The sequence below is a fragment of the Bos indicus x Bos taurus genome, chromosome 15, assembly GCF_003369695.1.
Source record: "Bos indicus x Bos taurus breed Angus x Brahman F1 hybrid chromosome 15, Bos_hybrid_MaternalHap_v2.0, whole genome shotgun sequence".
NCBI lineage: Eukaryota > Metazoa > Chordata > Mammalia > Artiodactyla > Bovidae > Bos > Bos indicus x Bos taurus.
Window position 1 is genome coordinate 64,106,059 of NC_040090.1, and position 23,744 is coordinate 64,129,802.

Sequence of the window (23,744 nt, forward strand, 5' to 3'; positions counted from 1 at the left end):
TATATCATGTTGGGCAAATTTACCTCTTCATGCTTCAGCTGTAAATAAATAGTTGTTTTGAGATTTATGAGTTAACATATACAAAACACTTAACACTGGAACAGTGCCAGGCACAAAGTAAGCACTCAATAAGTGCTCAGTTCAGTTCAGTTCAGTTGCTCAGTCGTGTCCGACTCTGCGACCCCATGAATCGCAGCACGCCAGGCCTCCCTGTCCATCACCAACTCCCGGAGTTCACTCAAACTCATGTCCATCGAGTTGCTGATGCCATCCAGCCATCTCATCCTCTGTACCTATATGTAATTATATGTATATAGAGCTATACATTTACATACCACACAATATACAGCCTTTAGAAAGTTCCTTATAGAAGTATGCTTTCCTTCTACATGAAAGATTTAGGGAAAAAAATTTAAAATATGGATTGAATTAATATGATACATTAAGATGATCATGGGGAAACAGTGGAAACAGTGTCAGACTTTATTTTTTGGGGCTCCAAAATCACTGCAGATGGTGACTGCAGCCATGAAATTAAAAGACCTTGGAATTCCTTGGAAGGAAAGTTATGACTAACCTAGATAGCATATTCAAAAGCAGAGACATTACTTTGCCAACAAAGGTCCGTCTAGTCAAGGCTATGGTTTTTCCAGTAGTCATGTATGGATGTGAGAGTTGGACTGTGAAGAAAGCTGAGCGCCAAAGAATTGATGCTTTTGAACTGTGGTGTTGGAGAAGACTTTTGAGAGTCCCTTGGACTGCAAGGAGATCCAACCAGTCCATTCTGAAGGAGATCAGTCCTGGGTGTTCTTTGGAAGGAATGATGCTAAAGCTGAAACTCCAGTACTTTGGCCACCTCATGCAAAGAGTTGACTCATTGGAAAAGACTCTGATGCTGGGAGGGATTCGGGGCAGGAGGAAAAGGGGATAACAGAGGATGAGATGGCTGGATGGCATCACCGATTTGATGGATGTGAGTTTGAGTGAACTCTGGGAATTGGTGATAGACAGGGAGGCCTGGTGTGCTGCAATTCATTGAGTCGCAAAGAGTCGGACATGAATGAGCGACTGAACTGAACTGAAGATGATCATAATCATCTTTGAGTTACTAATATTGTGAACTAAATTAACATTTACCAATATCAAAACATTTTGGAGGATTATAGTATATATGCTGATACTGCCCTATGAATTTTTACATCAATAATCATAAGACTAACTTGTTAGTTTTGTTTTTTTTTTAATTTACTTGCTTTGCCACATTTGGGTACCACGATTTTGCTAATGTTAGAAAAGGGATATGGTATTCTACCCAAACTTCTCAGTGACAAAGTAATTGCCCCATGTACCAAAGGGAACTAGATTAGACTGGGCCATGTGTTCCTATATATGCACCACTATTTCTAATATCTAATTTACTGGTATTCTGAAACCTGTACCGGACCCCTTACTAGAAGTTCTAGGACAGAGCATATTCCAGCATGGTGTTCACAGAAAACAGGATGAGCAAGAGAGAGATCTCATAATGTAATGGCCATAAGAACTGACACCGTAACACACACTCTCTCAGAAAGTATCCAAATATCCTGGACAAATGACACAATTGCTTCGTGTCTCAGTTTCCTCAACCATAAAATGGGGATAAAAACACCACCAAGAGCACAGAGTTGTAATAAATATATAATAATAGTGCATGCGTGCATGCGTGCTAAGTCACTTCAGTCATGTCCAACTGTGTGCATGGCTCTACCAGGCTCTTCTGTCCATGGGATTCTCCTGGCAAGAATGACAACAACTGGAATGGGTTGCCATGCCCTTCTCCAGGGGATCTTCCTGATCCAGGGATCGGAAAAAAGTGCTTGGCACATAGTAAATATTAATTCTTATCTTAAAAGTTTATCCTGAAAGTGAAACTTCAATACAAATGATAGAAACCCTGATTTTCATTATTTTATGTCTTCATTAATATAATTCTAAAGTTCTGCCTTTGTTCATGATCTCACAATATGAATTTTGTTAAATTAATAAAATAATTTAGAACAATGTTTCTCAGAGGGAAAGGGGAAGAACACTTAGTTTGAAAAGCCCAAAATTTTTTGGAAAAAAGTTTTTTTTAGAAGAAAAGCAATTCAAGATTTAAGTGTCATGGAATACTTTGGCTAATAAGGATAATTAGAAGGCAATGGCACCCCACTCCAGACTGTTGCTTGGAAAATCCCATGGATGGAGGAGCCTGGAAGGCTGCAGTCCATGCGGTTGCTGAGGGTCGGACACGACTGAGCGATTTCCCTTTCACTTTTCCCTTTCATGAATTGGAGGAGGAAATAGCAACCCACTCCAGTGCTCTTGCCTGGAGAATCCCAGGGACGGGGGAGCCTGGTGGGCTGCCGTCTATGGGGTTGCACAGAGTCGGACACGACTGAAGTGACTTAGCAGCAGAAGACAATGGTATCAATAAATATGAATACATATGGTGACACATCATAACTAGACTTACCTTGGTGATTATTTTGAGAAGTATAGAAATACCAAATCACAATGATGTGTAACAGGAACTAACATTGTGTTGTAGATCAATTATACTTCAAAGCAAACAAAAAAATAGAAAAAGACAGATCAGATTTGTGGTTACTAGGGGCAGGGATAGGGGAAAGCAGTCAAAAGGTACAAACTTCCAGTTATAAGATTAAAAAGTACCAGGGATGCAATCTTCCTTGGTGGCTCAGACGTTAAAGCATCTGCCTACAATGTGGGAGACCCTGGTTCAATCTCTGGGTTGGAAAGATCTCCTGGAGAAGGAAATGGCAACCCACTCTAGTACCCTTGCCTGGAAAATCCGATGGATGGAGAAGCCTTGTAGGCTATAGTCCATGGGTGGCAAAGGGTCGGACACGACTGAGCAACTTCACTCAGGGATGCAATGTACATGATAAATATAAATAACACTGCTGTACATTATATATAAAAGTTTAGAGTAAATCCTAAGAGTTCTCATCACAAGGAAGAATACTTTTTCTATTTCTTTAATTTTGTATCTATATGAGATGATAGATGTTTACTTATTACAATAATCATCTCATAATGTATGTCAGTCAAATCTCTGCTGTAAACCTTAAATGTATACAGTGCTACAGCAATTATATCTTGATAAAACTGGAAGAAAAAAATATTCCAAAAAAAGAAGGTAATGGTAAAAAGCTTACTAAGGAATATGAGTATAAACACAGCTGGGAGACCTCCCTGGTAGCCCAGTGGTAAAGAATCCACCTGCCAATGCAGGGAACATGGGTTCAATCCCTGGTCTGGGAAGATTCCACATGCCTTGGGGCAACTAAACCCAAGTGCCAGAACTACTGAAGCCCACACACCTAGAGCCCGTGCTCTGCAACAAGAGAAGCCACTGCAATGAGAGGCTCACTCACTGCAACTAGAGAGCAGCCCCCATTCGCCACAACTAGAGAAAGCCCATGTGCAGCAACAAAGACCCAGTGCAGCCAAAAATCAATAATAACATTTAAAAAATGGCTGGGATGAGGGAAAACAAGGCAGAAATACAGAGGTCTGTTTCCTGTTTGTTTTTAAAAAAGGAATGGCAATCAGTAATTTACAAGAAATACATTGATTTTGATGGTGGGTAGAAGTGAAGGGACATGGAAGAAAATGGAAGTAAAATTAGAAGAAAGTATAATAAGCACCTGAAAGGAAACAAAGGTTTTCTTACAGAAAATGAGAAAACATTTCTTTCAGCTTAGCAATATAGATGGTGGATTGTGGAAACTTATTTTAAAATAAATGGCTGTAGACAATGATCAGCCATTGCCTCCACCTCTCTCATAATTTCATTAACATTTAATAAAGTAATAAATTAGTATACTCTTCAGAATTAGCTTTCTCTTAAGATCTGTAAGTTACTATAAAAAATTAAAGCCATAATAATTTTCTCCCTTAAATAATTGTTATTTAACAAATCTTTTATGAAAAAAATCCTATGACTTAGGACTCTATTTTGATAGTATTATCATTAGATATGAAGTAACTTAGTTCTTATGGCATTTTTGCAGATGTTAGCTAGGTGACCAAATTCCATTTTTAAAAGTGCACAACTAATACTTTTTATAATACTCTGGTGAAAGGCAGAACAATAGCAGCCTGGTCCATGCTCACCTAATCAAACTAAATCAACCAGGTTAAGTCAGTATTCAATGAATTCATGTATTCACTCAAGAAATGTTTGTTTATTTGAATGCCTACTATGAGAGATACTGAGTGAAGATGAGAGAGGGTATAAACACGAATACAGCTGCTACACTAAGGAATATAAATATACTAAAGAAACCAAACAGATGAATACCTATACAATATAGGGCATGTCAAAATTAATGCTAGTAATAGTGATATATCATGGAGTTGTTGTTGTTTAGTTGCTAAGTCATGTCCGACTCTTTTGCGACCCATACACTGAAGCTCACCAGGCTCCTCTGTCCACGGGATTTTCCAGGCAAGAACAGTGGAGTGGGTTGCCATTTCCTTCTCCAGGGTCTCTTCCCGACCCAGGGATTGAACCTGTGTCTCCTGCACTGGCAGGAGGATTCTTTACCACTGAAGCACCAAGGAAGCCTGAAATCATGGAATGCAAGAGACAAAGACATTTGCTCAGATTTGAGAAAGTTGTGAGAGGTGGATGTATAAGCTAAGAAGAGAATGACAATGACGACACACATTCCTGTATATACTATTGTGTATGTGTCTGTGGTAGGGCAAGATGTGGACTGGAGTAAGGAATGGAAAGAATGACTTTTCCCTAGAGAAAACAGGATCAAAGGCCCAGAGACATGAAAGGTGAGAAAATATACAGAATAAATGTGAGCTTAATTCTGCTGTAGAAGAGGCTAGAAAGTCAAGATGTAGATAGTCCATGCAAAGTCTTGAATGCCATACTAATGTCTCAATTTTGTTACCTGGAAATTACTGAAGGTTTTTGAAAAAGGGAATGGTGTAGTTCTACCCACATTTTAGAAAGGTAATTAAATCAACTATACACTAATATAAAATAAAACTTGAAATAAAAACAGAAAGAATGGGGAACCACTGAAAGTTTCTGAGAATGTGAATGATGTGTTTCTAACTACATTTTAGGATGGTAATTTCAGCTCTAATTAGTTTTGAGGGGCAAGAAACTCAAAGCAGATAAGTTAGGAAGGTATTATGAGATATTTTCTAAGATGAGCCAATGGGTCCAGTAAGGATTTGATATTAAAGACGAAACAGGAGAGAGTAACAAAAAATAATTGATGGCATCAAATGATACAAATACACTGCAGAATGACTGAGGACATCGGGTAAAGGTGATGAGTGGCACTGAGGGAGCTGTTTTGGAGATATGAAGACAGATGGGGTTAAGAGGCAGCTGCTCCTAACCAAGTTTTTACATCATAGATCCTTTCTCAGTCTAATGAAGACTATATACCACTTTTCAAAGTAATGTTTTTAAATGGGTAAAATAAAAACAGACTGCATTACAAAAAATCAATTATATTAAAATAGTCATCAAAATATGTAAAAATGTGATACAGTAAAATATATGCCTTTTATTAATACATTAAAATAACAAGATGTAGCAGATCTAATAACTCTCATGATTCAAAAGTAGTTAAAAGTGACAGTTAAGAATATTTATTTCAACTGTAATACAATAGGGAAACTTTTGCTGTTACTAAAATTGGACTTGTTGCTTACATTAATAATTGAGAGAAACAGTAAATTTCAATTAGAGGATATAAATATAAATACTAATTTTTTCCCCATTCAAATCAGAGAATGCCCAATTTCTATCAATGGACGCTTCAGGGAACCACAGAACACAGGCTAAAAACTCCCAGTTAAGGAGTAAGTGTGATCTGAAGAAGAGATGACAGCATCTTATTGTTTTAAAAAGTTTGGCAGGAAAAAGAGTAAGATATAGAAAGATATTTTGGTGGGGAGAGAGATATAAGTTTTTTTTGTTTGTTTAAGAACTTTAAACCAGGAGAATGGATTCAATGGGGCAGGAGAGAAAAAAGGCACGCCCACTTATGTATGAATTAAAGACTAGTAATAAATAAAAGGATAATAACTTAAGAGGGAAAAAAAGAAGGAATAGCAGTGAATTGGGAAAACAGGTAGTATTAGTGGTAAAGAATCTGCTTACCAATATGGGAGATACAACTGACGCAGGTTCAATCCCTGGGTTGGGAAGTCCCCTGGAGGAGGAAATGGCAACTCACTCCAGTGTTCTTGCATGAAAATCCCACGGACAGAGGAGCCTGACGGGCTATGGGAGTGCAAAGAGTTGGACATGACTGAGCAACTGAGCACATACACACATACGAGAAAACAGAGGTGGTTCAATGAGGCAAACCTTGGCTCTCCTTTACCCTGTAATTCTCGGTCAAAATTAACCAGACTACCATTCTCAACCCTGCAGTCCTTTCCCAGCCTCCACAAGCCCCAGAGGGCCAGGACCGACTGGGAAAGAAGAGTGCAAGGTGAGGACGGGCGCCGCCAGGGCACTGCCAGTGTTCAGGGGCAGGAGGTGCGCTCTAGTTGCTCTTCTGCCTCCTCTTTTTAATGCATCTTCAATCTTCTTTTTCAGCCTTCAAGATACCTAGAGACTTAATGCTGCCATTTGGCAGTCTAAATACTCCTGTCCTAGCTCCTCCAGCCAGTCTCCCCACAAAAAATCAAAACTTGAAAAGAAAGATCAGTGAGGGTAATGTGATGCTTATATGATTAGAGAAATTATTAAGCATCTAAGTGTGAAAGATTCTTGAGGAAGGGGTACAATGGATACTCTACGGACAGCCTGTTAAACAAAGCGACTATTTGAAAAGACTGATGAAAGATTGTTAAATATAAAAACTTAGCAGTCTCTGGACCTTCTTCCTTGTCGGTTCACCTTTCCTCCTCTGTGCCTGAGTGTGTTGTGTGCGTTGTGTGTGCGAGCACACACACATGCTTGGGGAGAAGGGGATGCAGGGAGCATAGAACGCGTTCACCACAGTTCTCACTCTTGGAAGAGATTCTTAAGCCATTGGGTTTGGTAAGCAAAAGGCTACCTTATTAGGAAGCAAAGATTTAGCAATTAAACTATCAGTCTCTAGATTCAGTACTTTTTCTTTTTTTTGGCCATGCTACACACCATGCAAGATCTTAGTTCCCAGACCAGGAATCAAACCCATACCCGCTATAGTGGAAGTACAGATTCTTAACCACTGGACTGCCAGGGAAGTCCCTAGACCTAGTATTTCTAAAATAAATAACTGATTATTTTATCTTCTAATTCTGACTATTTTTTAAGAGCTAACACAAAAAATTGCAGAAGAGGCTAAGTACACATTGACAGGAAATTATTTCAGGATTTTGATAAAATATAAATCCATGTTGAACTGAATTAGCTTATACTAGGTGCTTATCATCAAATAAGTACTCAGCCTATTAAAATGCACATAAAACTTAAGTACTCATTTGCTATCAATGTGGGGAATAAACATTTATGATCTACATGTTATTTTGAGGAATGCTTAGGCCCAAGACTCAGCACCTGGCAGAGCTCTTGCCAAATTCACATTCTGCTTTCTGGCTGTCACTAAGGAATTCCAAAGTGCTTTCTCTACCTGCCAGATCGTCACTCAGGTGCTATCCCAGCATGCGATGGTCTAGAAGCTAAGTTGCAGCTGCCAACCTGGCATGTGCTTCCCAGCCACCTAGGCCAGTAGTAAAATTTTCTACATCAACCAAATTCACAAAATTAATTTTGTGAAGTTTTTTTTTCTTATAAGCCAATTCCTGATGTTTTTTTTTTTCAGAATCACATTTATAGTAACTATATTCTGAACCTACTCTCTTAGTACAGAAAATCTTTTTAATTTGTGGATCAGGATTGACTTCAAACATTAGAAGCCTCTGATTCCCTGCAGACATTCTTATTCAAAGGGAGAGATTAAAGACCTTAGGACCTCTAAAGAGGTCTCTTTAATGTAATCAAAAGGCCTGAAAGAACACTGAAAAATAAAGAAGTGAATGGGAAATAAAAGGGCAGCAATTTAAGGCATTTTGTTTTTCTTACTTATAGGGATAACTAGAATGGTCTCCACCGTCCATTTTAAAGAATGTGGAGTACTTTCTATAATTCTGCAGTTTCTCTTGGCCAATATATTCATCCCATCCAGAAACCGGTCAGGAAGGAACTAGTTTTTATTTCCAAAGCTTTACAATTTGGGGGGTAAGAGTGGGGAGTACCTGGAAGGTACGCCCTGAAATACTTTAAACTAGGAAAGAGCATAGAAAAACAGAGCTGCTGGTTCAACCTCCAACCTCAGGAAATCCTAGCACACACACAGAAGGGAGCACATGAGGATCAAGAGGTGCAGAGATTTGCAGGCAGATATGCCCCGTTTATAGAACACAAATATTTTTAAAATAAACTGGGAACTTAGCTTATTTTGAAAGTTACACCATCCTATCCTTACACAATGATGACACAAAGCCCTGACAATCCAAAGCATTAGATTTACTTAGTTTATCCATAGGCCTTAAATGATAAAAACCATAAAAACTCAGTAGCTATATGAAACAGAAGGGAGGGTGGCAGGGCACAACCTTTAAAAGAATGACATAGCCCGAGGACACAACATGAGCTGATTAGAATCAAGTGGATCAAGGTGGCAGACAAGTCAACTTGACTAGACCTTAATCCTCAGTACACACTCATTGTAACACATCAGCAAGCTAAATAATATACCCAGAGGCGCCACACAGTTCCAAGGCCAACCATCAAAAACCAAAACATGGGCAACAGCCCAATCCTGGAAATCTCAGCCCCTTCCCCAAAATGGTTGTCATAATCCTCCCACTCGTTAGCCTATGAAATTACCCAGCCCATAAAGCAAACCACACCACACTTCAAAGTTGCACTCGCCCTCTGTGAAGGTCCACACTCTGTGGAATGTGTTTCTCTCTGAATAAAGCCACTTCTCTTATCTGTTACTTTGTCTCTCACTGAATTCTTTTTGCAATGAGACATCAAGAAACTGAGCTTCATTAGGTCCTAAAACCAGGTCTGAGATCTCAGGTGGGAGAGTGTGGACTTTGGCTGGGTTTGAGTCCTAGCCACATGGGTTAGAGTCCCAGGCAGGATTTTGGCTGGCTTCAGGTCCCAAACTGGGTTTTGCTAGGTTCAAGTCCTGGCATATGGGTTCAAGTCCCAATCTGAGGTAAATGGTTTCATATACATTAAATCTCTCTTCCAGATAACCTGGTGGTTAAAGAAAAATAAAATTCTGGACATTAAAAATGGATGACAACAGGATTATAACCTGTGATGTGGTCAAACAGATACTCAATGGAAAAATTAATGGTGTAAATGTATTCTAAAAAAAAGAAAGCAATTAAACATTTAAATTACAAAGGTCAAAGTGATCAAACAAACCAAAAATAAAGGCAGACAAAGGAATAAAAGGCTTTTAAATGTGAATAATCATGGAAGAAATAAAAACTTTAAGATTTATACCCTCCATTCCATTTCTCACAAAGAATACTAAACCTATAGGTTCTGTGGGTATCTAGCAAACTCCTGTTACTGAGATTTTCTAGGGCACCTAAGAACATGAAAAACATCCCAACCGGTTTATGAGAATAGCATAATTATGTTGACAAACCTAACAAAGATGGACAAAACTAACCAAATATATGTATAATCTTACTTATACTTTATCCAAAAGTCCTAAATGTAAGAAAGATAAGTTATATAGTATATTCAAATTATAATAATACACATTAGCCAGTAGATTTTATTCTATAATAGATTTTTCTAATATTGAACATTGTTAATTCAATTAATTTAATCATAAGTAATGATTAAAGACCTGTTTTGGATGGATGTGGAAGATGAAAGAGACATGAAGAACAAAGAACCTTGAGATTTTTGGTTTGAGCAGCTGAGAAGTCGGTATTAACTCTTACAAAAGTGGGAAAGACTTGGAAAGAGACAGATTTGGAAGGACAAAAATTCTGTTTTAGATAATTTTGTTTCAGATACTAATTGCTATCCAAGTAGAGCTGTCCCAAGATAGCTGGGTAACAGAGAGAAGTCGGGATTGGAGATAAATATTTGGTAGTCATTAGCATGTAGATGGAGAAGGCAATGGCGACCCACTCCAGTACTCTTGCCTGGAAAATCCCATGGACGGAGAAGCCTGGTGGGCTGCAGTCCATGGGGTCACACAAAGTCAGACACGACTGAAGTGAGTTAGCAGCAGCAGCAGCGGCATGTAGATGGTATTTAAAAATATAGTATTGGATGGATGGAAAACTGTAGAAAAAAGAAGAGTGTTCAGGATCCAAATTTTAGTAATTTAACAATGACACTAGATACTAGCTAGATTTGTGAATACCATATTTTAATATAGTATATGTTGCTATACTTATTTTTGAAATCAAGCTAAATTAGGACCTTGATACAAAATTATTTAATATAAACGTTATTATATCACAAGGTTGATTTCCTGCTGTCCTCTGAATACTTCGGTTTCAGTAGCAGTGTCATTTCTGTGATCTGTAAATTATCTGAATCTTTTTTGAGGGGCAGTCGATTTTAAAGTGTTCTGCAAACTGCCTCAGAGCCTGAGTAATGAGGGCACTGGGACTCTGACTCTAAGACTTTATTTGAAGAAAGGGTTTTATTCCAAGAGACGAATCTGCTTCATTTACTTTAAGTCATATTTTATAAATATCATGTAGCAGTGGACAGTGGTGAAAAGTAGAGTGGGTCTCAAAGTCTGAGATAAGGATGGAATCGTTTAGTGGACTGAGAGCAGTAAAAGTCAGCCTTACTGACATTTAAGCCTTATTTAAAATGACTGACTGCATGCTTAACTGAAAAAGAAAATAACATGAGTCAAATGCTGAAAATGCATTTTGAAGATGTGCCTAAAAGATACTTAGGAATTTAGTAATTTAAGGGAATCTTCCCATAATATATAAATCTATTTTCAAGCTTCTTATGTTTAACTTTTATAGGTATTTACAGGAATATATGTATGTAAGCAGGGGATACCTATGTCAGGAAACAACAGCCATTGGCATTTAAAATATGAAATAACAGAAAAAGACTCATTAAAATCAGAAATAAGCTCAAATACCTATTATTAATCAATACTGTTCTACGATTTCAACCAATGCAACAAGACAAGAAAAAAAGCTGAAGTTTTTTAAAAATTGGTATTATTTTCGAGTCACTAAGATCCTGACAATCAAGAGACTCAACTGAAAACGTACTAGAAGTAAGTCCTACAATATAACTAACAGTACATAAAAGTTCAGTAGGGGATTCCCAGGTGGCTGGGTAGTAAAGAATCCACCTGCCAATGCAGGAGATGCAGGTTTGATCCCTGAGTCAGGCAGATCTCCCAGAGAAGGAAATGGCAACACACTCCACTATTCTTGCCTGGAAAATCCCATGAACAGAGGAGCCTTGCAGGCTACAGTCCATGGGGTCACAGAGTCGGACATGACTGAGCACAGGGTAACTAGGTTATTTAAAATTGAATAACTTTCCTTTATACCACACACTACAAGGTATAATATATAAGCATATCAAGTATAAAATATAGTAAGGCAAAATCTCATTCATAATAATGATTGCTAACATCTCTCAGGGGCTTATACATTATTGGTTAATATCCACAACCATGATATTATATATAGGTACTATCATCACAATTTCACACAAAAAACTGAGGCTTAGGAAAATATAAGAAATTTGCCCAAGAATACAAATGTTAGAACAGGAATTCAAATTCAATCTTTCTGACTCTACTGAAAAATCTTTCTTAACACTATTATGTCACTCCTATCTATCAAATTAACAAAGACAGGTTGTACAGGGAAAGAGTGATGGGTACTGAGAGCAACACACATGGATTTCTAAAAAGAATATAAATTGGTGCAAATTTTCCAGAGGGCAATTTGCATGATCACATCTAGGATTCTGTATAAAATACATTCATAAGTGTGTACAAAGATCTACATACATGGACATTTATCATTGTTCATTATAACAATAAAAAATAGTCATACTTTAAATACTTAGCAATATAAGCTTGATTAAATTATAGTCATACTTGAACATGCTGAATGCCACTTGGCATTCAAAATAATAATCACAATATTCACATACAAAAATGATCTTTAAAAGGATATTTAATGATATAGGAAAACATAGTATATTGAATGAACAGTAAGGAACAAAACTACCTATGCATACAAATTTTTTAAAGGATGTGTTTATAGTTAGTAGGAGAATTAAAAAAAAAAATTACCAAAACTTTAAGTTATCTCTAGGGGAGAATTATGTATCTTTTTTTTTTTTTTTTAACTTTTTCTCTATTTTAAAAACGTGATAAAATAAATGTGTTAAAATATTTAACTCAAGTGAGAAGTTGCTATCTGACTCAGGGAGCTCAACCCAGTGCTCTGTGACAACTAGAGGGTGAGAGGGGTGGGAGACGGGAAGGAGGGAATATATATATACCTGTGGTTGATTCCTGTTGATGTATGGCAAAAACCAGCACAATATTGTAAAGCAAATATCTTGCAAGAAAAAAAAAAAAGAAAAAAAATACTTAACTTTAACTCAAAATTTAGTTTTAAAAGATAAAATGATAGATATGCCTTTAGAAAACATCTCTATTTGAAACCATTTTTTTTCCTATGCATGATACTGCTAATTTTAACACACTTTATGACTTAAAATTTTTATGTTACTTAAGGCACTTTTCTATCTTAGCAAAAATAGAAATACCTACTTTATCAAAACAATTTATTAAACATTTCCAGCATTTTAGATCTATACTAATCATTTAAAATGACAGCAAAATTCCAAGAAGTATCTAATGCATAAAATTGCCAACTCAGTGGGAGCAATTCAAAGAACATGATGACTTAAAGATAAAAAACATTTAAGTCAACAGTGGGGAGGCAGCTTTAATTACATGGGAAACCTGTTCCCTGTAAGTATACAAAACAATAAATTATAAAGTAAAAGCCAAGATTTAAAAATGACCAAAGTTACAGAATAAGGATAAAATTAAGCCCACATAATTTTGAATAGGAAATGAGTAGAGATGACTAAGAACAAAGAACAGAAACTAATTTTAGCTTCACCCTAAAAGACAGGAGGTAACAAATTTGAGAGTCCTTTGAAAAATGTAGGGCTTCCCGAAGAGCTCAGTTGGTAAAGAATCTGCCTGCAATGCAGGCGATCCCAGTTCAATTCCTGGGTCGGGAAGATCCCCTGGAGAAAGGATAGGTTACCCACTCTAGTATTCTTGCATTTCCCCTGTGGCTCAGTTGGTAAAGAATCTGCCTGCAATGCGGGAGACCTGGCTTCGATCCCTGGGTTAGGAAGCTCCCTTGGAGAAGGGAAAGGCTACCCAGTCCTGTATTCTGGCCTAGAGAATTCCAGGGTCCCAAAGAGTTGGACATGACTGAGCGACTTCCACTTTGAAAAATCCAAAATGTAAACTGACATATTAAAAGCAGTAAATTTGATTTTACAAATATTTTTTAATCTGGTAATCTCAATTACTCAGAACACAAGAGTCAGTGAATAAGTAGACAGAAAAACAAAACAAAATCTGTCTAATCAATTCAGTGAATACTGCTATATCATTTTATAATAACATTAAGTGTCTTCTATGTTCTGGACACTTTTACACTCATTAGCTTGAATTAGTAAAAACAACTTGCAAAGTACTGAACAAGAAATCAAAGAGAAACTGAGTTCTGTCTAGGGTCACAGCCAGTAAAGGACAGAGCTGGGATTTAAACCCAGGTCTAGCTGATGTTGGCTTCCCCAGTGGCTCAGCGGTAAAGAATCTGCCTGCAATGCAGGAGCCGGAGGAAGACAGTGGGTTTGACCCTGGGTGGGGAAGATCCCCTGGAAGAGGGCATGGCCACCCACTCCAGTATTCTTGCCTGGAGAATCCCATGGACAGAGGAGCCTGGCGGGCTACAGTCTATAGGGTTTCAGAGTTGAATTCGGCTGAGGCCAGTTAGCATGCACGCACTAGCTACCATCAGGGGTCCAACTGCTCTCTTTCAAAGTAAAGTCTCTCAGTTTGCCAACCTAGGCAGTCTGAGAGTCCTACAGGCCTTTAATTGTTACCTAAAATACTTTTATTTTAGCCATAATATTAGCTGTTGTCATTCAGCTTCACAGTCCATAGCAGTTATCTGCTTCAAATTAGAGGAAGTGACAACGTCAACAAGGAAAGAAGACCAAAAATCACTGCTATAAATCAACAGAAATCATTGAATTCTGCTGTCCTGATCATCATTAATAATAATAATAATAAAGCTAAACAAGCATTGCTGTTTAGTTAGGATAAATCAGAAATCTTGATAACTTCTATTCCATCACCTGGAAGATAGGCAAAACAACAGTATAAACTTTATACAGTTGATGTAAAACTAAATTAGATAATAGAAGTAAAGTGCTTAATACTGTACCTGCCATAAATTAGTGCCCAATAAATATTGGCTATTATTATGTTTTACAGTAAGTAAACTTAAAGGCTATATGACTTGAAGGCAGAAAAATATAATTTATGGGTATAAATTTTTCTATTTAAAAGTTAAAACATTTTGCTCTTGGAAGATCTTAAGACTAACTTTTAGAAATTCACTTTTATAATAACCTTTCCCAGCTAAGTGGGGTAGATAAGGCTCATTATATTTTTATAGGGCAAATGTATACGGCCACTCAAGAAATGACATTATACATTTTAAGTTAATTTTAAAATGTTGGGTATACCAATTGTGTTATTTGCTCTGCACTGATTATTACGATCATCTCTTAACCATTTCCTGGCTTTTGTTCATCCTACCACATCTCAGCAGATCCATTTAAAGAGCATACTCTGTGGCCTTTAACATTCATGAAGTATCTATGAGGTGAGTAGAAGACTTGGGATAAAACAACAGCCCAGAGTCCTGGCCCTTGAGGAGCCTAAAGACTCCAAATAAGATAAAGAAGATCCTAGACAAAGTATAGGGTACAGCTATAAACATTTTGTATGACTGTTCATCCTGATGACAGATTTAGGTTTGAGCTAGTATTTTTCTGTTGTTTTATAGATGGAAATAACAGGCACAGAAAGCAAAAAAGGAATAAAAATGAAATAGCTAACTATCACCAACTATGCAAGTGCGATAGACGGATTCACAGAATTTTGAAAACACAGGAGAATAAATAAATCATTTCACCTAAAGATGGGGGATTAGAAAATGCTTGTGTGCCGGGGACTAGCCCCGGCTGAACCAGGGTATTCGAAGGAGAGACGGCGTAGGCGAAGATCAGGAAACAATTGCTTAATTAAATGTTAATTAAGGATATAAAGAGTAATAGAATGAGGATAGCTCAGTAGGAAAATTCAGTGAAGAAAAGAGGCTGAAATAAGGATAGCTCAGTGAGGAAATTCAGTGGAGAAAAGAGGCTGAATAATTCAGCCAGAAGGTAAGAGAAAGAACGACATGGTGAGACCAAGTTTCGGTGAACAAGGCCCACACTTTATTTTCCAAAGTAGTTTTTATACCTTAAGTTATGCATAGAGGATAATGGGGGAAGGGGTAGAGTCATGCAGTAAGCCAGGCTTTCTTCCTGCAAACTTATCATATGCAAAAGTTTAGGTGATTTGCATCATCTTCTGGCCCGGAGGCCTTTTTCTCTAAAGGTGATTATTCTAAAGTCAGGCGCCAGCCTCCAAAAAGCATTAGATAAAGTTGCATTCCTACAGAGCAAAGGTGTGGTGGGCTATAACAAGAAAAAGAATTAATTCAAGGGTCCCAGGTTACAAACATTAAAGCTACTACTTACACCAACTATATTAATCAATACACTGCCAGGGACACAGCAGGTAAGGGATATGGAAACTTAGCAGCAAACATTGGCTCAACAAGTGAAAATCCCTTCACCAATACAATTTCTAATCAATCTTTTAACTACTCAAAAGAATCTGTGTTTAGACAGTTTAGAACATCTCCTGCCTCTCACAGTTGGGAGGCTCTGAACAATCACATGTGGCCGGAAAAACCTATTCAGGCAGGCTAGAGGATTTCCAAAGGAGTTTGTAGGTTAAACACTGTCACACCCAGGAATTATTAACTGGAGCTGTAAGCTAACTCTTTTTTCAGAGAGGTCGTGGGGGACAGCCCCCCGTAAAGTCAGAGGTGTAGGTGAAAGCACAAAGCAGAAAGTAGGCAGACTCTGGTTTTGGGGGTAGATTGCTCGAGAATTTCCAGGGAGACTCCTGAGGCTTGATCCCGCCTTTGCGTGTGCCAAGCCTCCTTCCTCATGACCTTTGCCAGAGGCGGAGCTCGCTCCCCGCACTTGTGTTTTCAATTTAAAACCCAAGTAAAAATTCTGTAACATGTAAATACAGCAATACAAAAAATAGGAGAGTGTTTATCAAAATATTTGCAGAAGCTATTTATGGATAAAATTTCAGGTGGTTTTACTTTTCTCTGCTTTTTTCCTTAATCAACCTGCTCTACTTTAATATCTTAAAATATAAGTAGAACAAAAACCAGCTTAAAATTGTGCTAACGCTCTTCTAGCAAACTGCCAAATTTTTAAGTTAATAGTGCATTCATACATGGAATGCAATCAGCTCTCTCTTTGCTAATGAGTGTACATATCAATCAGCTTTCCTGGAAAACTTTTTCATCATCAAAGACCTTAAAGTTTATTCTCTTTGATCATTACTTCTACAAATTCATCCTAAGAACACAGATGTAGAAAAAATTTTACTATGATATTCAACTCAATATGATATTAAAATATTGTGTGTGCTCAGTTGCTCAGTAGTGTCCGACTCTTTGCAACCCTATGAATTGTAGCCTGCCAGGCTCCTCTGTCCATGGAATTTTCCAGGCAAGAATACCAGAGTGGGTTGCCATTTCCTGCTCCAGGGAATCGTCCCAAACCAGGGCTTGAACCTGAGTCTCTTGTGTCTCCTGGACTGGCATGTGGATTCCTTACCACTGTGCTACCTGGGAAGCCATTAAAATATTAGGGAGTAACAAATACTGAAATAGGAGAATGATTACATAAAATAGGTTCTTGGGAAGAAAATGTTTGAACTATTTTTACGCTCATGAGAAAATCCTTAGTGCATGTTAAATGGGGATGGAAAAATGGAGCACCAAGCTCTATAAACAGTGTTAATTCCAATTATACAAGAAAAAGATACACCTTTTTAGAACCAAACCTCTGAGATGATGCCATTATGTAGTTTAAATCTCACAATGATAGATATATTTATTAACATGTATTAAGTTAAAGAGACCTTAATATTTGGTTCTCAGCCAACTTGAACCAAATAATCCAACTGGTTGGAACACTTGCTCTGTCATTATTAACTGTGAGACCTCTAGTAAGTTATTTAAACACAAGTTAGTTTGGTTTCCTCATCAGAAAAGAAAAAAAAAAAAGTACTGAAATACTTCTTCATAGGAGTGCAGTAAGTATTAGATGCATTAATGTATGTACAGCACTTAAAACAGTGCTTGGCACAGTGTCACCTACTATTATCAATCTTAACCTACAATGGTGTAAACCAAGTGAGATCTAAGCTGAGGCCTGAGTAATGCGCTGTGAACCAGGCAAAAGGTGAGAGGGACTAGAGGAAGAATATTCCAGGCAAGCAGGAAGATCTTGGGATTTTTATTCCCTATCCACCTTTAGAGATTTGATAATTTATCTTAAAGGCAGAATGCTTTGAATGTTCAGACATCTGCTTATGGGTTTTACTTGATGCTAGTTCACTGGGCATAAGAATTATCATACATCTTTACATTTTCAAACTATATTTATCAACATACAAACACACAATAACACACAGTTTAAAGGACAAACTAAAAAACAGTATCACAGGAAGGCAGAGCTGCCCGGTAGTTAAGGGATGACTTTCAAAGTCAGACTCAGGGGTTCAAACTCCCTTCTGCAATTTACTAGGCTGGGCAAGTTACTTAAACTTTCAGTCTCAGTTTCCTCATCTGCAGAATGAAAATAATAAAAACAAAGGATAAGCATGACATTGGCATATCTGTGCATAATTGTTGTTCAGTCACCCAGTCATGTCCAACTCCTCAATAGCTATTATTATGTTAGCTATAAAAACCAAAGCAAAGTTAGAGAACTGCTATCTCATCACAGACCTGAAAATTATCTTTATGCCATCAGATCCAAAATACAGTTGCTCAGTTGTGATATCCACTGAACACCTGGGGTCCAATTTGGCAGATATAATCCATGAAAACATAACTTCAGAGAAGCCAGTAACATAAAATAGGATACTTTTATTAGTCCAGTAATTAAAACAAAAATGTAGTAAAAGGAAATGACTAATAAAAACTTCCATCAGCATACAAACACTCCAAGTTTCTGTTTCCTATCTTTTAATATTTTCCATTATAATAAACTAATTTCATTAGACTTTCATTTTTAAAAGCAGGTTAAAAAAAGTGGCCTCTTTTTTGTTGTTTTGTTTAAAAGTTCATTTTACTTTACATGTAGTGTTTAAGTATTTGTGTGATGCTGGAGGTAGAAATGTAACTTACTTTGAAAGTAAAATGAATTTTTAAACTAAATAAAATACTCAAACATTTGAAATTATAGATACATAGTCAGTTACTAGTCCATTCTGATTTGTAGGGTACCTTCAAGTAGACAGATTAAGGTAATTTAAAATCAGAATGCCAAACTGGAAAACAGGTGAACAGAGAGGCAAGTCTGAAATAATCTTCCTGGGGTTATCAACAGAAAGACAATTTTACAAATACTTGGTGAAGCTATACTTATATTCAAATAACAGATAACACCAAAATTGAGAAACCGCTACTAATATTGAATATGTGATTAAGTAAATGAAAGTCATACCCTCATACCCTAAATATATTGACTTTAAAAAATATATAACACATTATATTCCTTGTGATTTTAATAAAATCCAAAACTTATATGAGTCTTTTCACTGTTTTCCGTTTACAATATGCATTAGAAAAACTAAATGAGGAAATAAGAGAACTGATGAACTTTCTCAAATTTCTAAATATACCGAGGCCCAAGTATCTCTGCAACTATTCTAAGATGATTTTTAAAAAATTAAATTAAATAAACCTGAATCAATAAGCGTATCATGGGCATGGGGATATTCCAACACAATCTTGCAACCAATAGGAAAACTTTCCCTAAATCTGGATTAGTATTTCATCCCTGTATCTATCACAAACCAGAATTGTTAACCGTTACCCAAACGGCAAGATACCCAGTTAGAGTAATCAGTCCTTGGAAGCTTTAGGCTGTTTTTAAGGACCTCAAGGGGGTAAGGACGAGGCAGTTAAGGGAAGAAAAGCAGGATTCATTTCTCCGAGTTACATCTTTAACACCTCTTTGTCGGGAGTTTAACGTGGGAACCGGTCCAGCTGAATGAGCGCAGGGCGAAAATGAGAATTCGTCTGGAGATTGAGGGGTTAGGGGTGCAGGCGGGATGGGAGGACAGAGGGGATTTCGCCACGGCCCGCCTGGGGGCGGCAGTTTGGCTGGACCGACGGATAATAAAAATCGAATGGCTGGGGCTGGATCTGAGCGGTCGGATGCCGCCTCACCCCACGGGCGCTCCGGGTCCGAGCTCCAGGAGACGGGCTGTGGGTCCCTGTCCATCCGGGACGCCCGGGCCCGCTTCCATATTCGGCTGGGAGTGGACCAGAGCCCTAGGCCTCGGGGGTCGGGCAGACCGGCCTCATCTCGCCCGACATCCCCGGTGGGGCCGGCTCTACCCACGGGGGGAGGATGCGCCGGGCTTTCCCCTCGACCCCGTCCGAGCCCCGGGAACGGCCGGGGCGCAGGGACTCGACCTCCCGGGACCAGGGCCTCCCTGGGCCTGGAGCTGAGCCGGCGCGGCCGCCCCGGGTCCCGGCCCCTCCGCCCAACGCTCGGGCGCGGCCTCCCGGCCCGCAGCCCTCCCGCCGCCCGGCTCCCCCAGGAGGGCCACGGTCGGCGCGGTCCGCCCCTCCGCCCCATTCCCGAGGGACAAACCTGGGGGCCGCTACCCGGCAGGGCCGACCCGGCGAGGGAGAGGCGCGCGGCCGCGGCGGGGCCCGCAGCGACAGCAGCCACCTCGGCCCTGCCGGCTCGGCGCCTCGCCCGCCCGCGGCCCCTGCGCCCCTTCCCCCGGCCGGCCCCACGCGCACCCCACCCGCCACGCGCGCGCCCAGCTCTGTTGCTCAACCTACTTGCAGCCTCTCCTCATCGGCCATCACCACATGCCCGGGAAGCCGGGGCCGCCCCAGGACCCGCTGGCGGGCGGCCGCCTCTCCTTCAGCCCCAGGCCGCCGCTAGGGCGCCGGGCGAGCGGGAGGCTCCCCCATTGCCGCCCGCCCGCCCGCCGGCCACCCGCCGGGGCCCCGGCTCGGCCCGCCGCCCGCGCCGCCGCTCCGAGAGGAGGGCGAGCCAGTCTTGCCCGTGGCCGGTTCGCTCCTCGCCCGCCCGCCCGCAGCCGCAGCCGCAGCCGCTGCGCCGCCGCTTCCTCCTCCCCTTTCCTCTTTTTCCTTCTCCTTCGCTTCGTCGGGAGCCGAGCTTGGCAAACCAGCACCTGCTGCTGGAGATCACCGAGAACTGAAACAGGAAACCCCAAGCCCAGGGGAAAACCCGGGAGGCGTGGAGAGGGGTGAGGGGAGCTGCTGGAACCTGTCGGGCTCGACCGGGCCACTGCGGCCGCCCGAGGTTCCCGCGCCGCCTCGCCTCGCGCCCAGCCCGGGGGTCCCGACCTCCCCGCCCCGCTCCCCCCTGCCGGGGCCGTGCAGGCGCCCCTCGGCTCGGTTACACCTCCTCCACCCAGCAATAACACAGATCATTCCTGGGCGGCCAAGGGAATCGCTGTCTTCCTTTTCCCGTGCTTGTTTGCTTATTATCGGTATTCCGTAATGAGGGGGAAAAAAAACCACACCCGGCATTAGCAAGACCAATAAGGGAATTTATTAATAAACAAACGAAGCTGTTGGGATTTCACCCAGGGGAAGAACTTCTTGCAGTAAGGAAACTGGCCCTGCTGAAGTGGCAACATGTCAAAATGGAGGCGAAAGCCAGGTTGAATCCAGATCTCTTTCCGGAGGTTGGGAGGAGACAGCACCGAGGTGGGAGTTCCGAGTGTGATAGCGCTGAGCGCATCGGGCCTTTCTACTTCTGCGGAATGTCCAACATCCAGCACAACCTAGGCCAGCGTTTCAGCAATGTTCAAATCGTCTCACTCACCTGCCTGTGGAATTGTCTCCTAACGCCTCACTCCTAGCCTTGGGCAGGATGCCTGTACTTTCAGAGGGAGAGGGAATTGTCTCCCTGAATTGTGCCCCTCCCAGGGGTCACAGACCAGGCAGCTGCTTTAAGTGCCTTATCTCATTTAAGTGTCACCACAGCCACCTGAGCTAGGTGTTATAATCCCCTTTTTCCTACAGAAGACTGACCCTCCTTGCATAGGAGGGATCCAGGTCCGTCTTCATCGAAAGCACATATTTGTTTCAGGGGACCTTGAATCACACTTTTGATCACACTATTCACCTTTTAACAAAATTATTTCTTGCTTCTCTGAATTGTTTTCAGTAGGGGCATACTCGCTTTAAGCCTGGGTTCTGCTGAATCTGATTGGGCTGCTTAATGGTAGTGATATCTGTGATGCTTAGTGGGGTTCACACTTTCCAGTTTCTGTATTTAAAAAAAAAAACCCTGTTTTTATGGCTCAGGTGAGCAGTACAGATGCCTCCACCTCTTTGGCCAGCATCTGTTACTCTAGCTATGGAGGATACGGGGGTCCCAGCTGAGAGTGATCTGCTGGCTGGTGTTCATGGCACAATGACACTGCAAGAGGAAAGGCGAGCATCTCACTGAGTCTGCTTTCCGCTACAGTAGGCCAAGTCTTGGGGCCTAGTAACTGAAATAGTAGACCAGCAGGCCTCTTTGGGGGCATATGTGAATTCTGTGGTCTACATTTTTAGTACCGCCTTAGGAAGTTTGGCAACTTGCTCTCTGCAGCCAGGTCAGTTTGAATTGGCAGTGAGGGAGGGATGCTTGGGAAAGCATTCCATGCTCTCTGAGCCAAACCCTCAGAAGTCTCTTGAGCAGTATTAGGGAGTGGCAGGGACTTAGAAAGAGGCTGGCTTGCTGACAATAGTAAGTGATGGCATCTGTGACATGATTTTAGTGATGCCAGGAAGTTCCCCTACTCCACAATAATACCACCCACATAGTCTATCTTACTTCCCTCAATTGACTCAACTGAATTCCACTCAATATTGATTTAGCATGATTGTGTACTATATTAGGTACTTTGGAGGTGAGAGATAGCAAGAAGTATTAAAATAGACATTTAGTGAATGTTCACTATGTTCCAGGCACTATTCTGAGCACTTTGCATATATTCTTTCACATAGCACCCACAAAACCCCTATGAGGGAATAACTATCACTGTTTCCATTTCACAAATGAGAAAACTGAGACCAAGGTTAAGGTCAGTAAATAACAGTACAAAGATTAAAACACAGGCAGTTTAACTCTACAGTTCAGGACTCATTATGTGAATGATACAGTAACCAGCCTTAGTTACCTTACTATGTAGTTGGGAGATAAAAACATGAAAGTTAAAAGAAGACAAAATAATTTTTAAGTTTTAAATATGTGTCATGGGTAATAAAGGCAATGAAAGTTCAGAAGACTAATAGAGAAATCACTTTAGACTGGAATGGATGAAAGATAGGGTTTCAAAAGGGGGAGATTTAAACTGGGTAATGAAGATGGATAGTACTTTGATAAGCAGAGAGGATAAGGAAGGGCATATGAGTGAAACAGCGTAAGCAAAAATAGAATGCCAGGGAAATCTGAAAAATAGGGATTAAAAAAAGCTGGAAAGGGAAAGTAGGGCCAAATTACACAGAGATTTACAAATGAGAGAGGGAGAGAGAGAGAGATGGGGAGAGAGACAGAGAGAGTTTGAGCTCATGTTGCCTTTATACACAGAGGGATCTGTGAAGGGTTTTGAACAGAAGGTAACATGGAGAACATTTCTAATTTAGTAAAATCAATATTGTATTGGTTACTGGATGGTTTGGAAAGGGGAAGGATTGACGCAGGGAAACAAGTTTGAAGGTCAGAATGGGAGAACAGAGGGGAATGAAGAAATCATGAGGGAGGGAATGAAGGAACCAGTTAGTGAGACATTGTGACGAAAATCACTGAGACTTTGTAAATGATTGGATACACTTAATGGAGACTAACCTAAGAAAAAGGAGAAGTCGAAAATGACTTAGGAGTATGAATATGAAACCTGTAATATCTCTGACTGGAAAAAAGGGAAGTCTGGGGATAGAGGAACTACTGTTTTGAGCACATGTTTAGAGGAGTTTGGGTTTAGGCATGCGTTTGTGGTAATAGTGGAGATATACTTGGGGAAGTGTTTCATAGCTTTATCTAGAAAACGCAAAAAGTTGGGTTAGTGAGGCTTTTATTTGCTACTGAGAGAGAATAAGTATGAATGTTTTATATGGTCACAATTATAACAATAACCAACCACGGTGTTCATCTTACGTAAACCAGAGTTCAAAGAATATTTCAATCCTTCTGTGGCTCTGAGATAAATAAACTTTAGGGAATTCCTCTT

At 40.0% G+C, this 23,744-nt stretch overlaps 1 protein-coding gene across 2 annotated transcripts in view; it reads right to left on the reverse strand.

Annotated features, from left to right (window-relative positions):
- Nucleotides 1–20,817, reverse strand: part of ZC3H12C (zinc finger CCCH-type containing 12C) — a 72,880-nt gene extending 52,063 nt beyond the window's left edge. The window contains exon 1 of one of the 2 annotated variants that reach the window (XM_027563808.1): nucleotides 20,332–20,817. In XM_027563808.1, coding sequence (XP_027419609.1) covers nucleotides 20,332–20,355 — 24 coding nt within the window. In that variant the 5' untranslated portion in view covers nucleotides 20,356–20,817. Of the gene's footprint in view, nucleotides 1–2,497; nucleotides 2,750–20,331 lie in introns of those variants that run through there. The other variant, XM_027563811.1, reaches the window with a different exon arrangement.
- Between the last annotated feature and the right edge of the window lie 2,927 nt (nucleotides 20,818–23,744).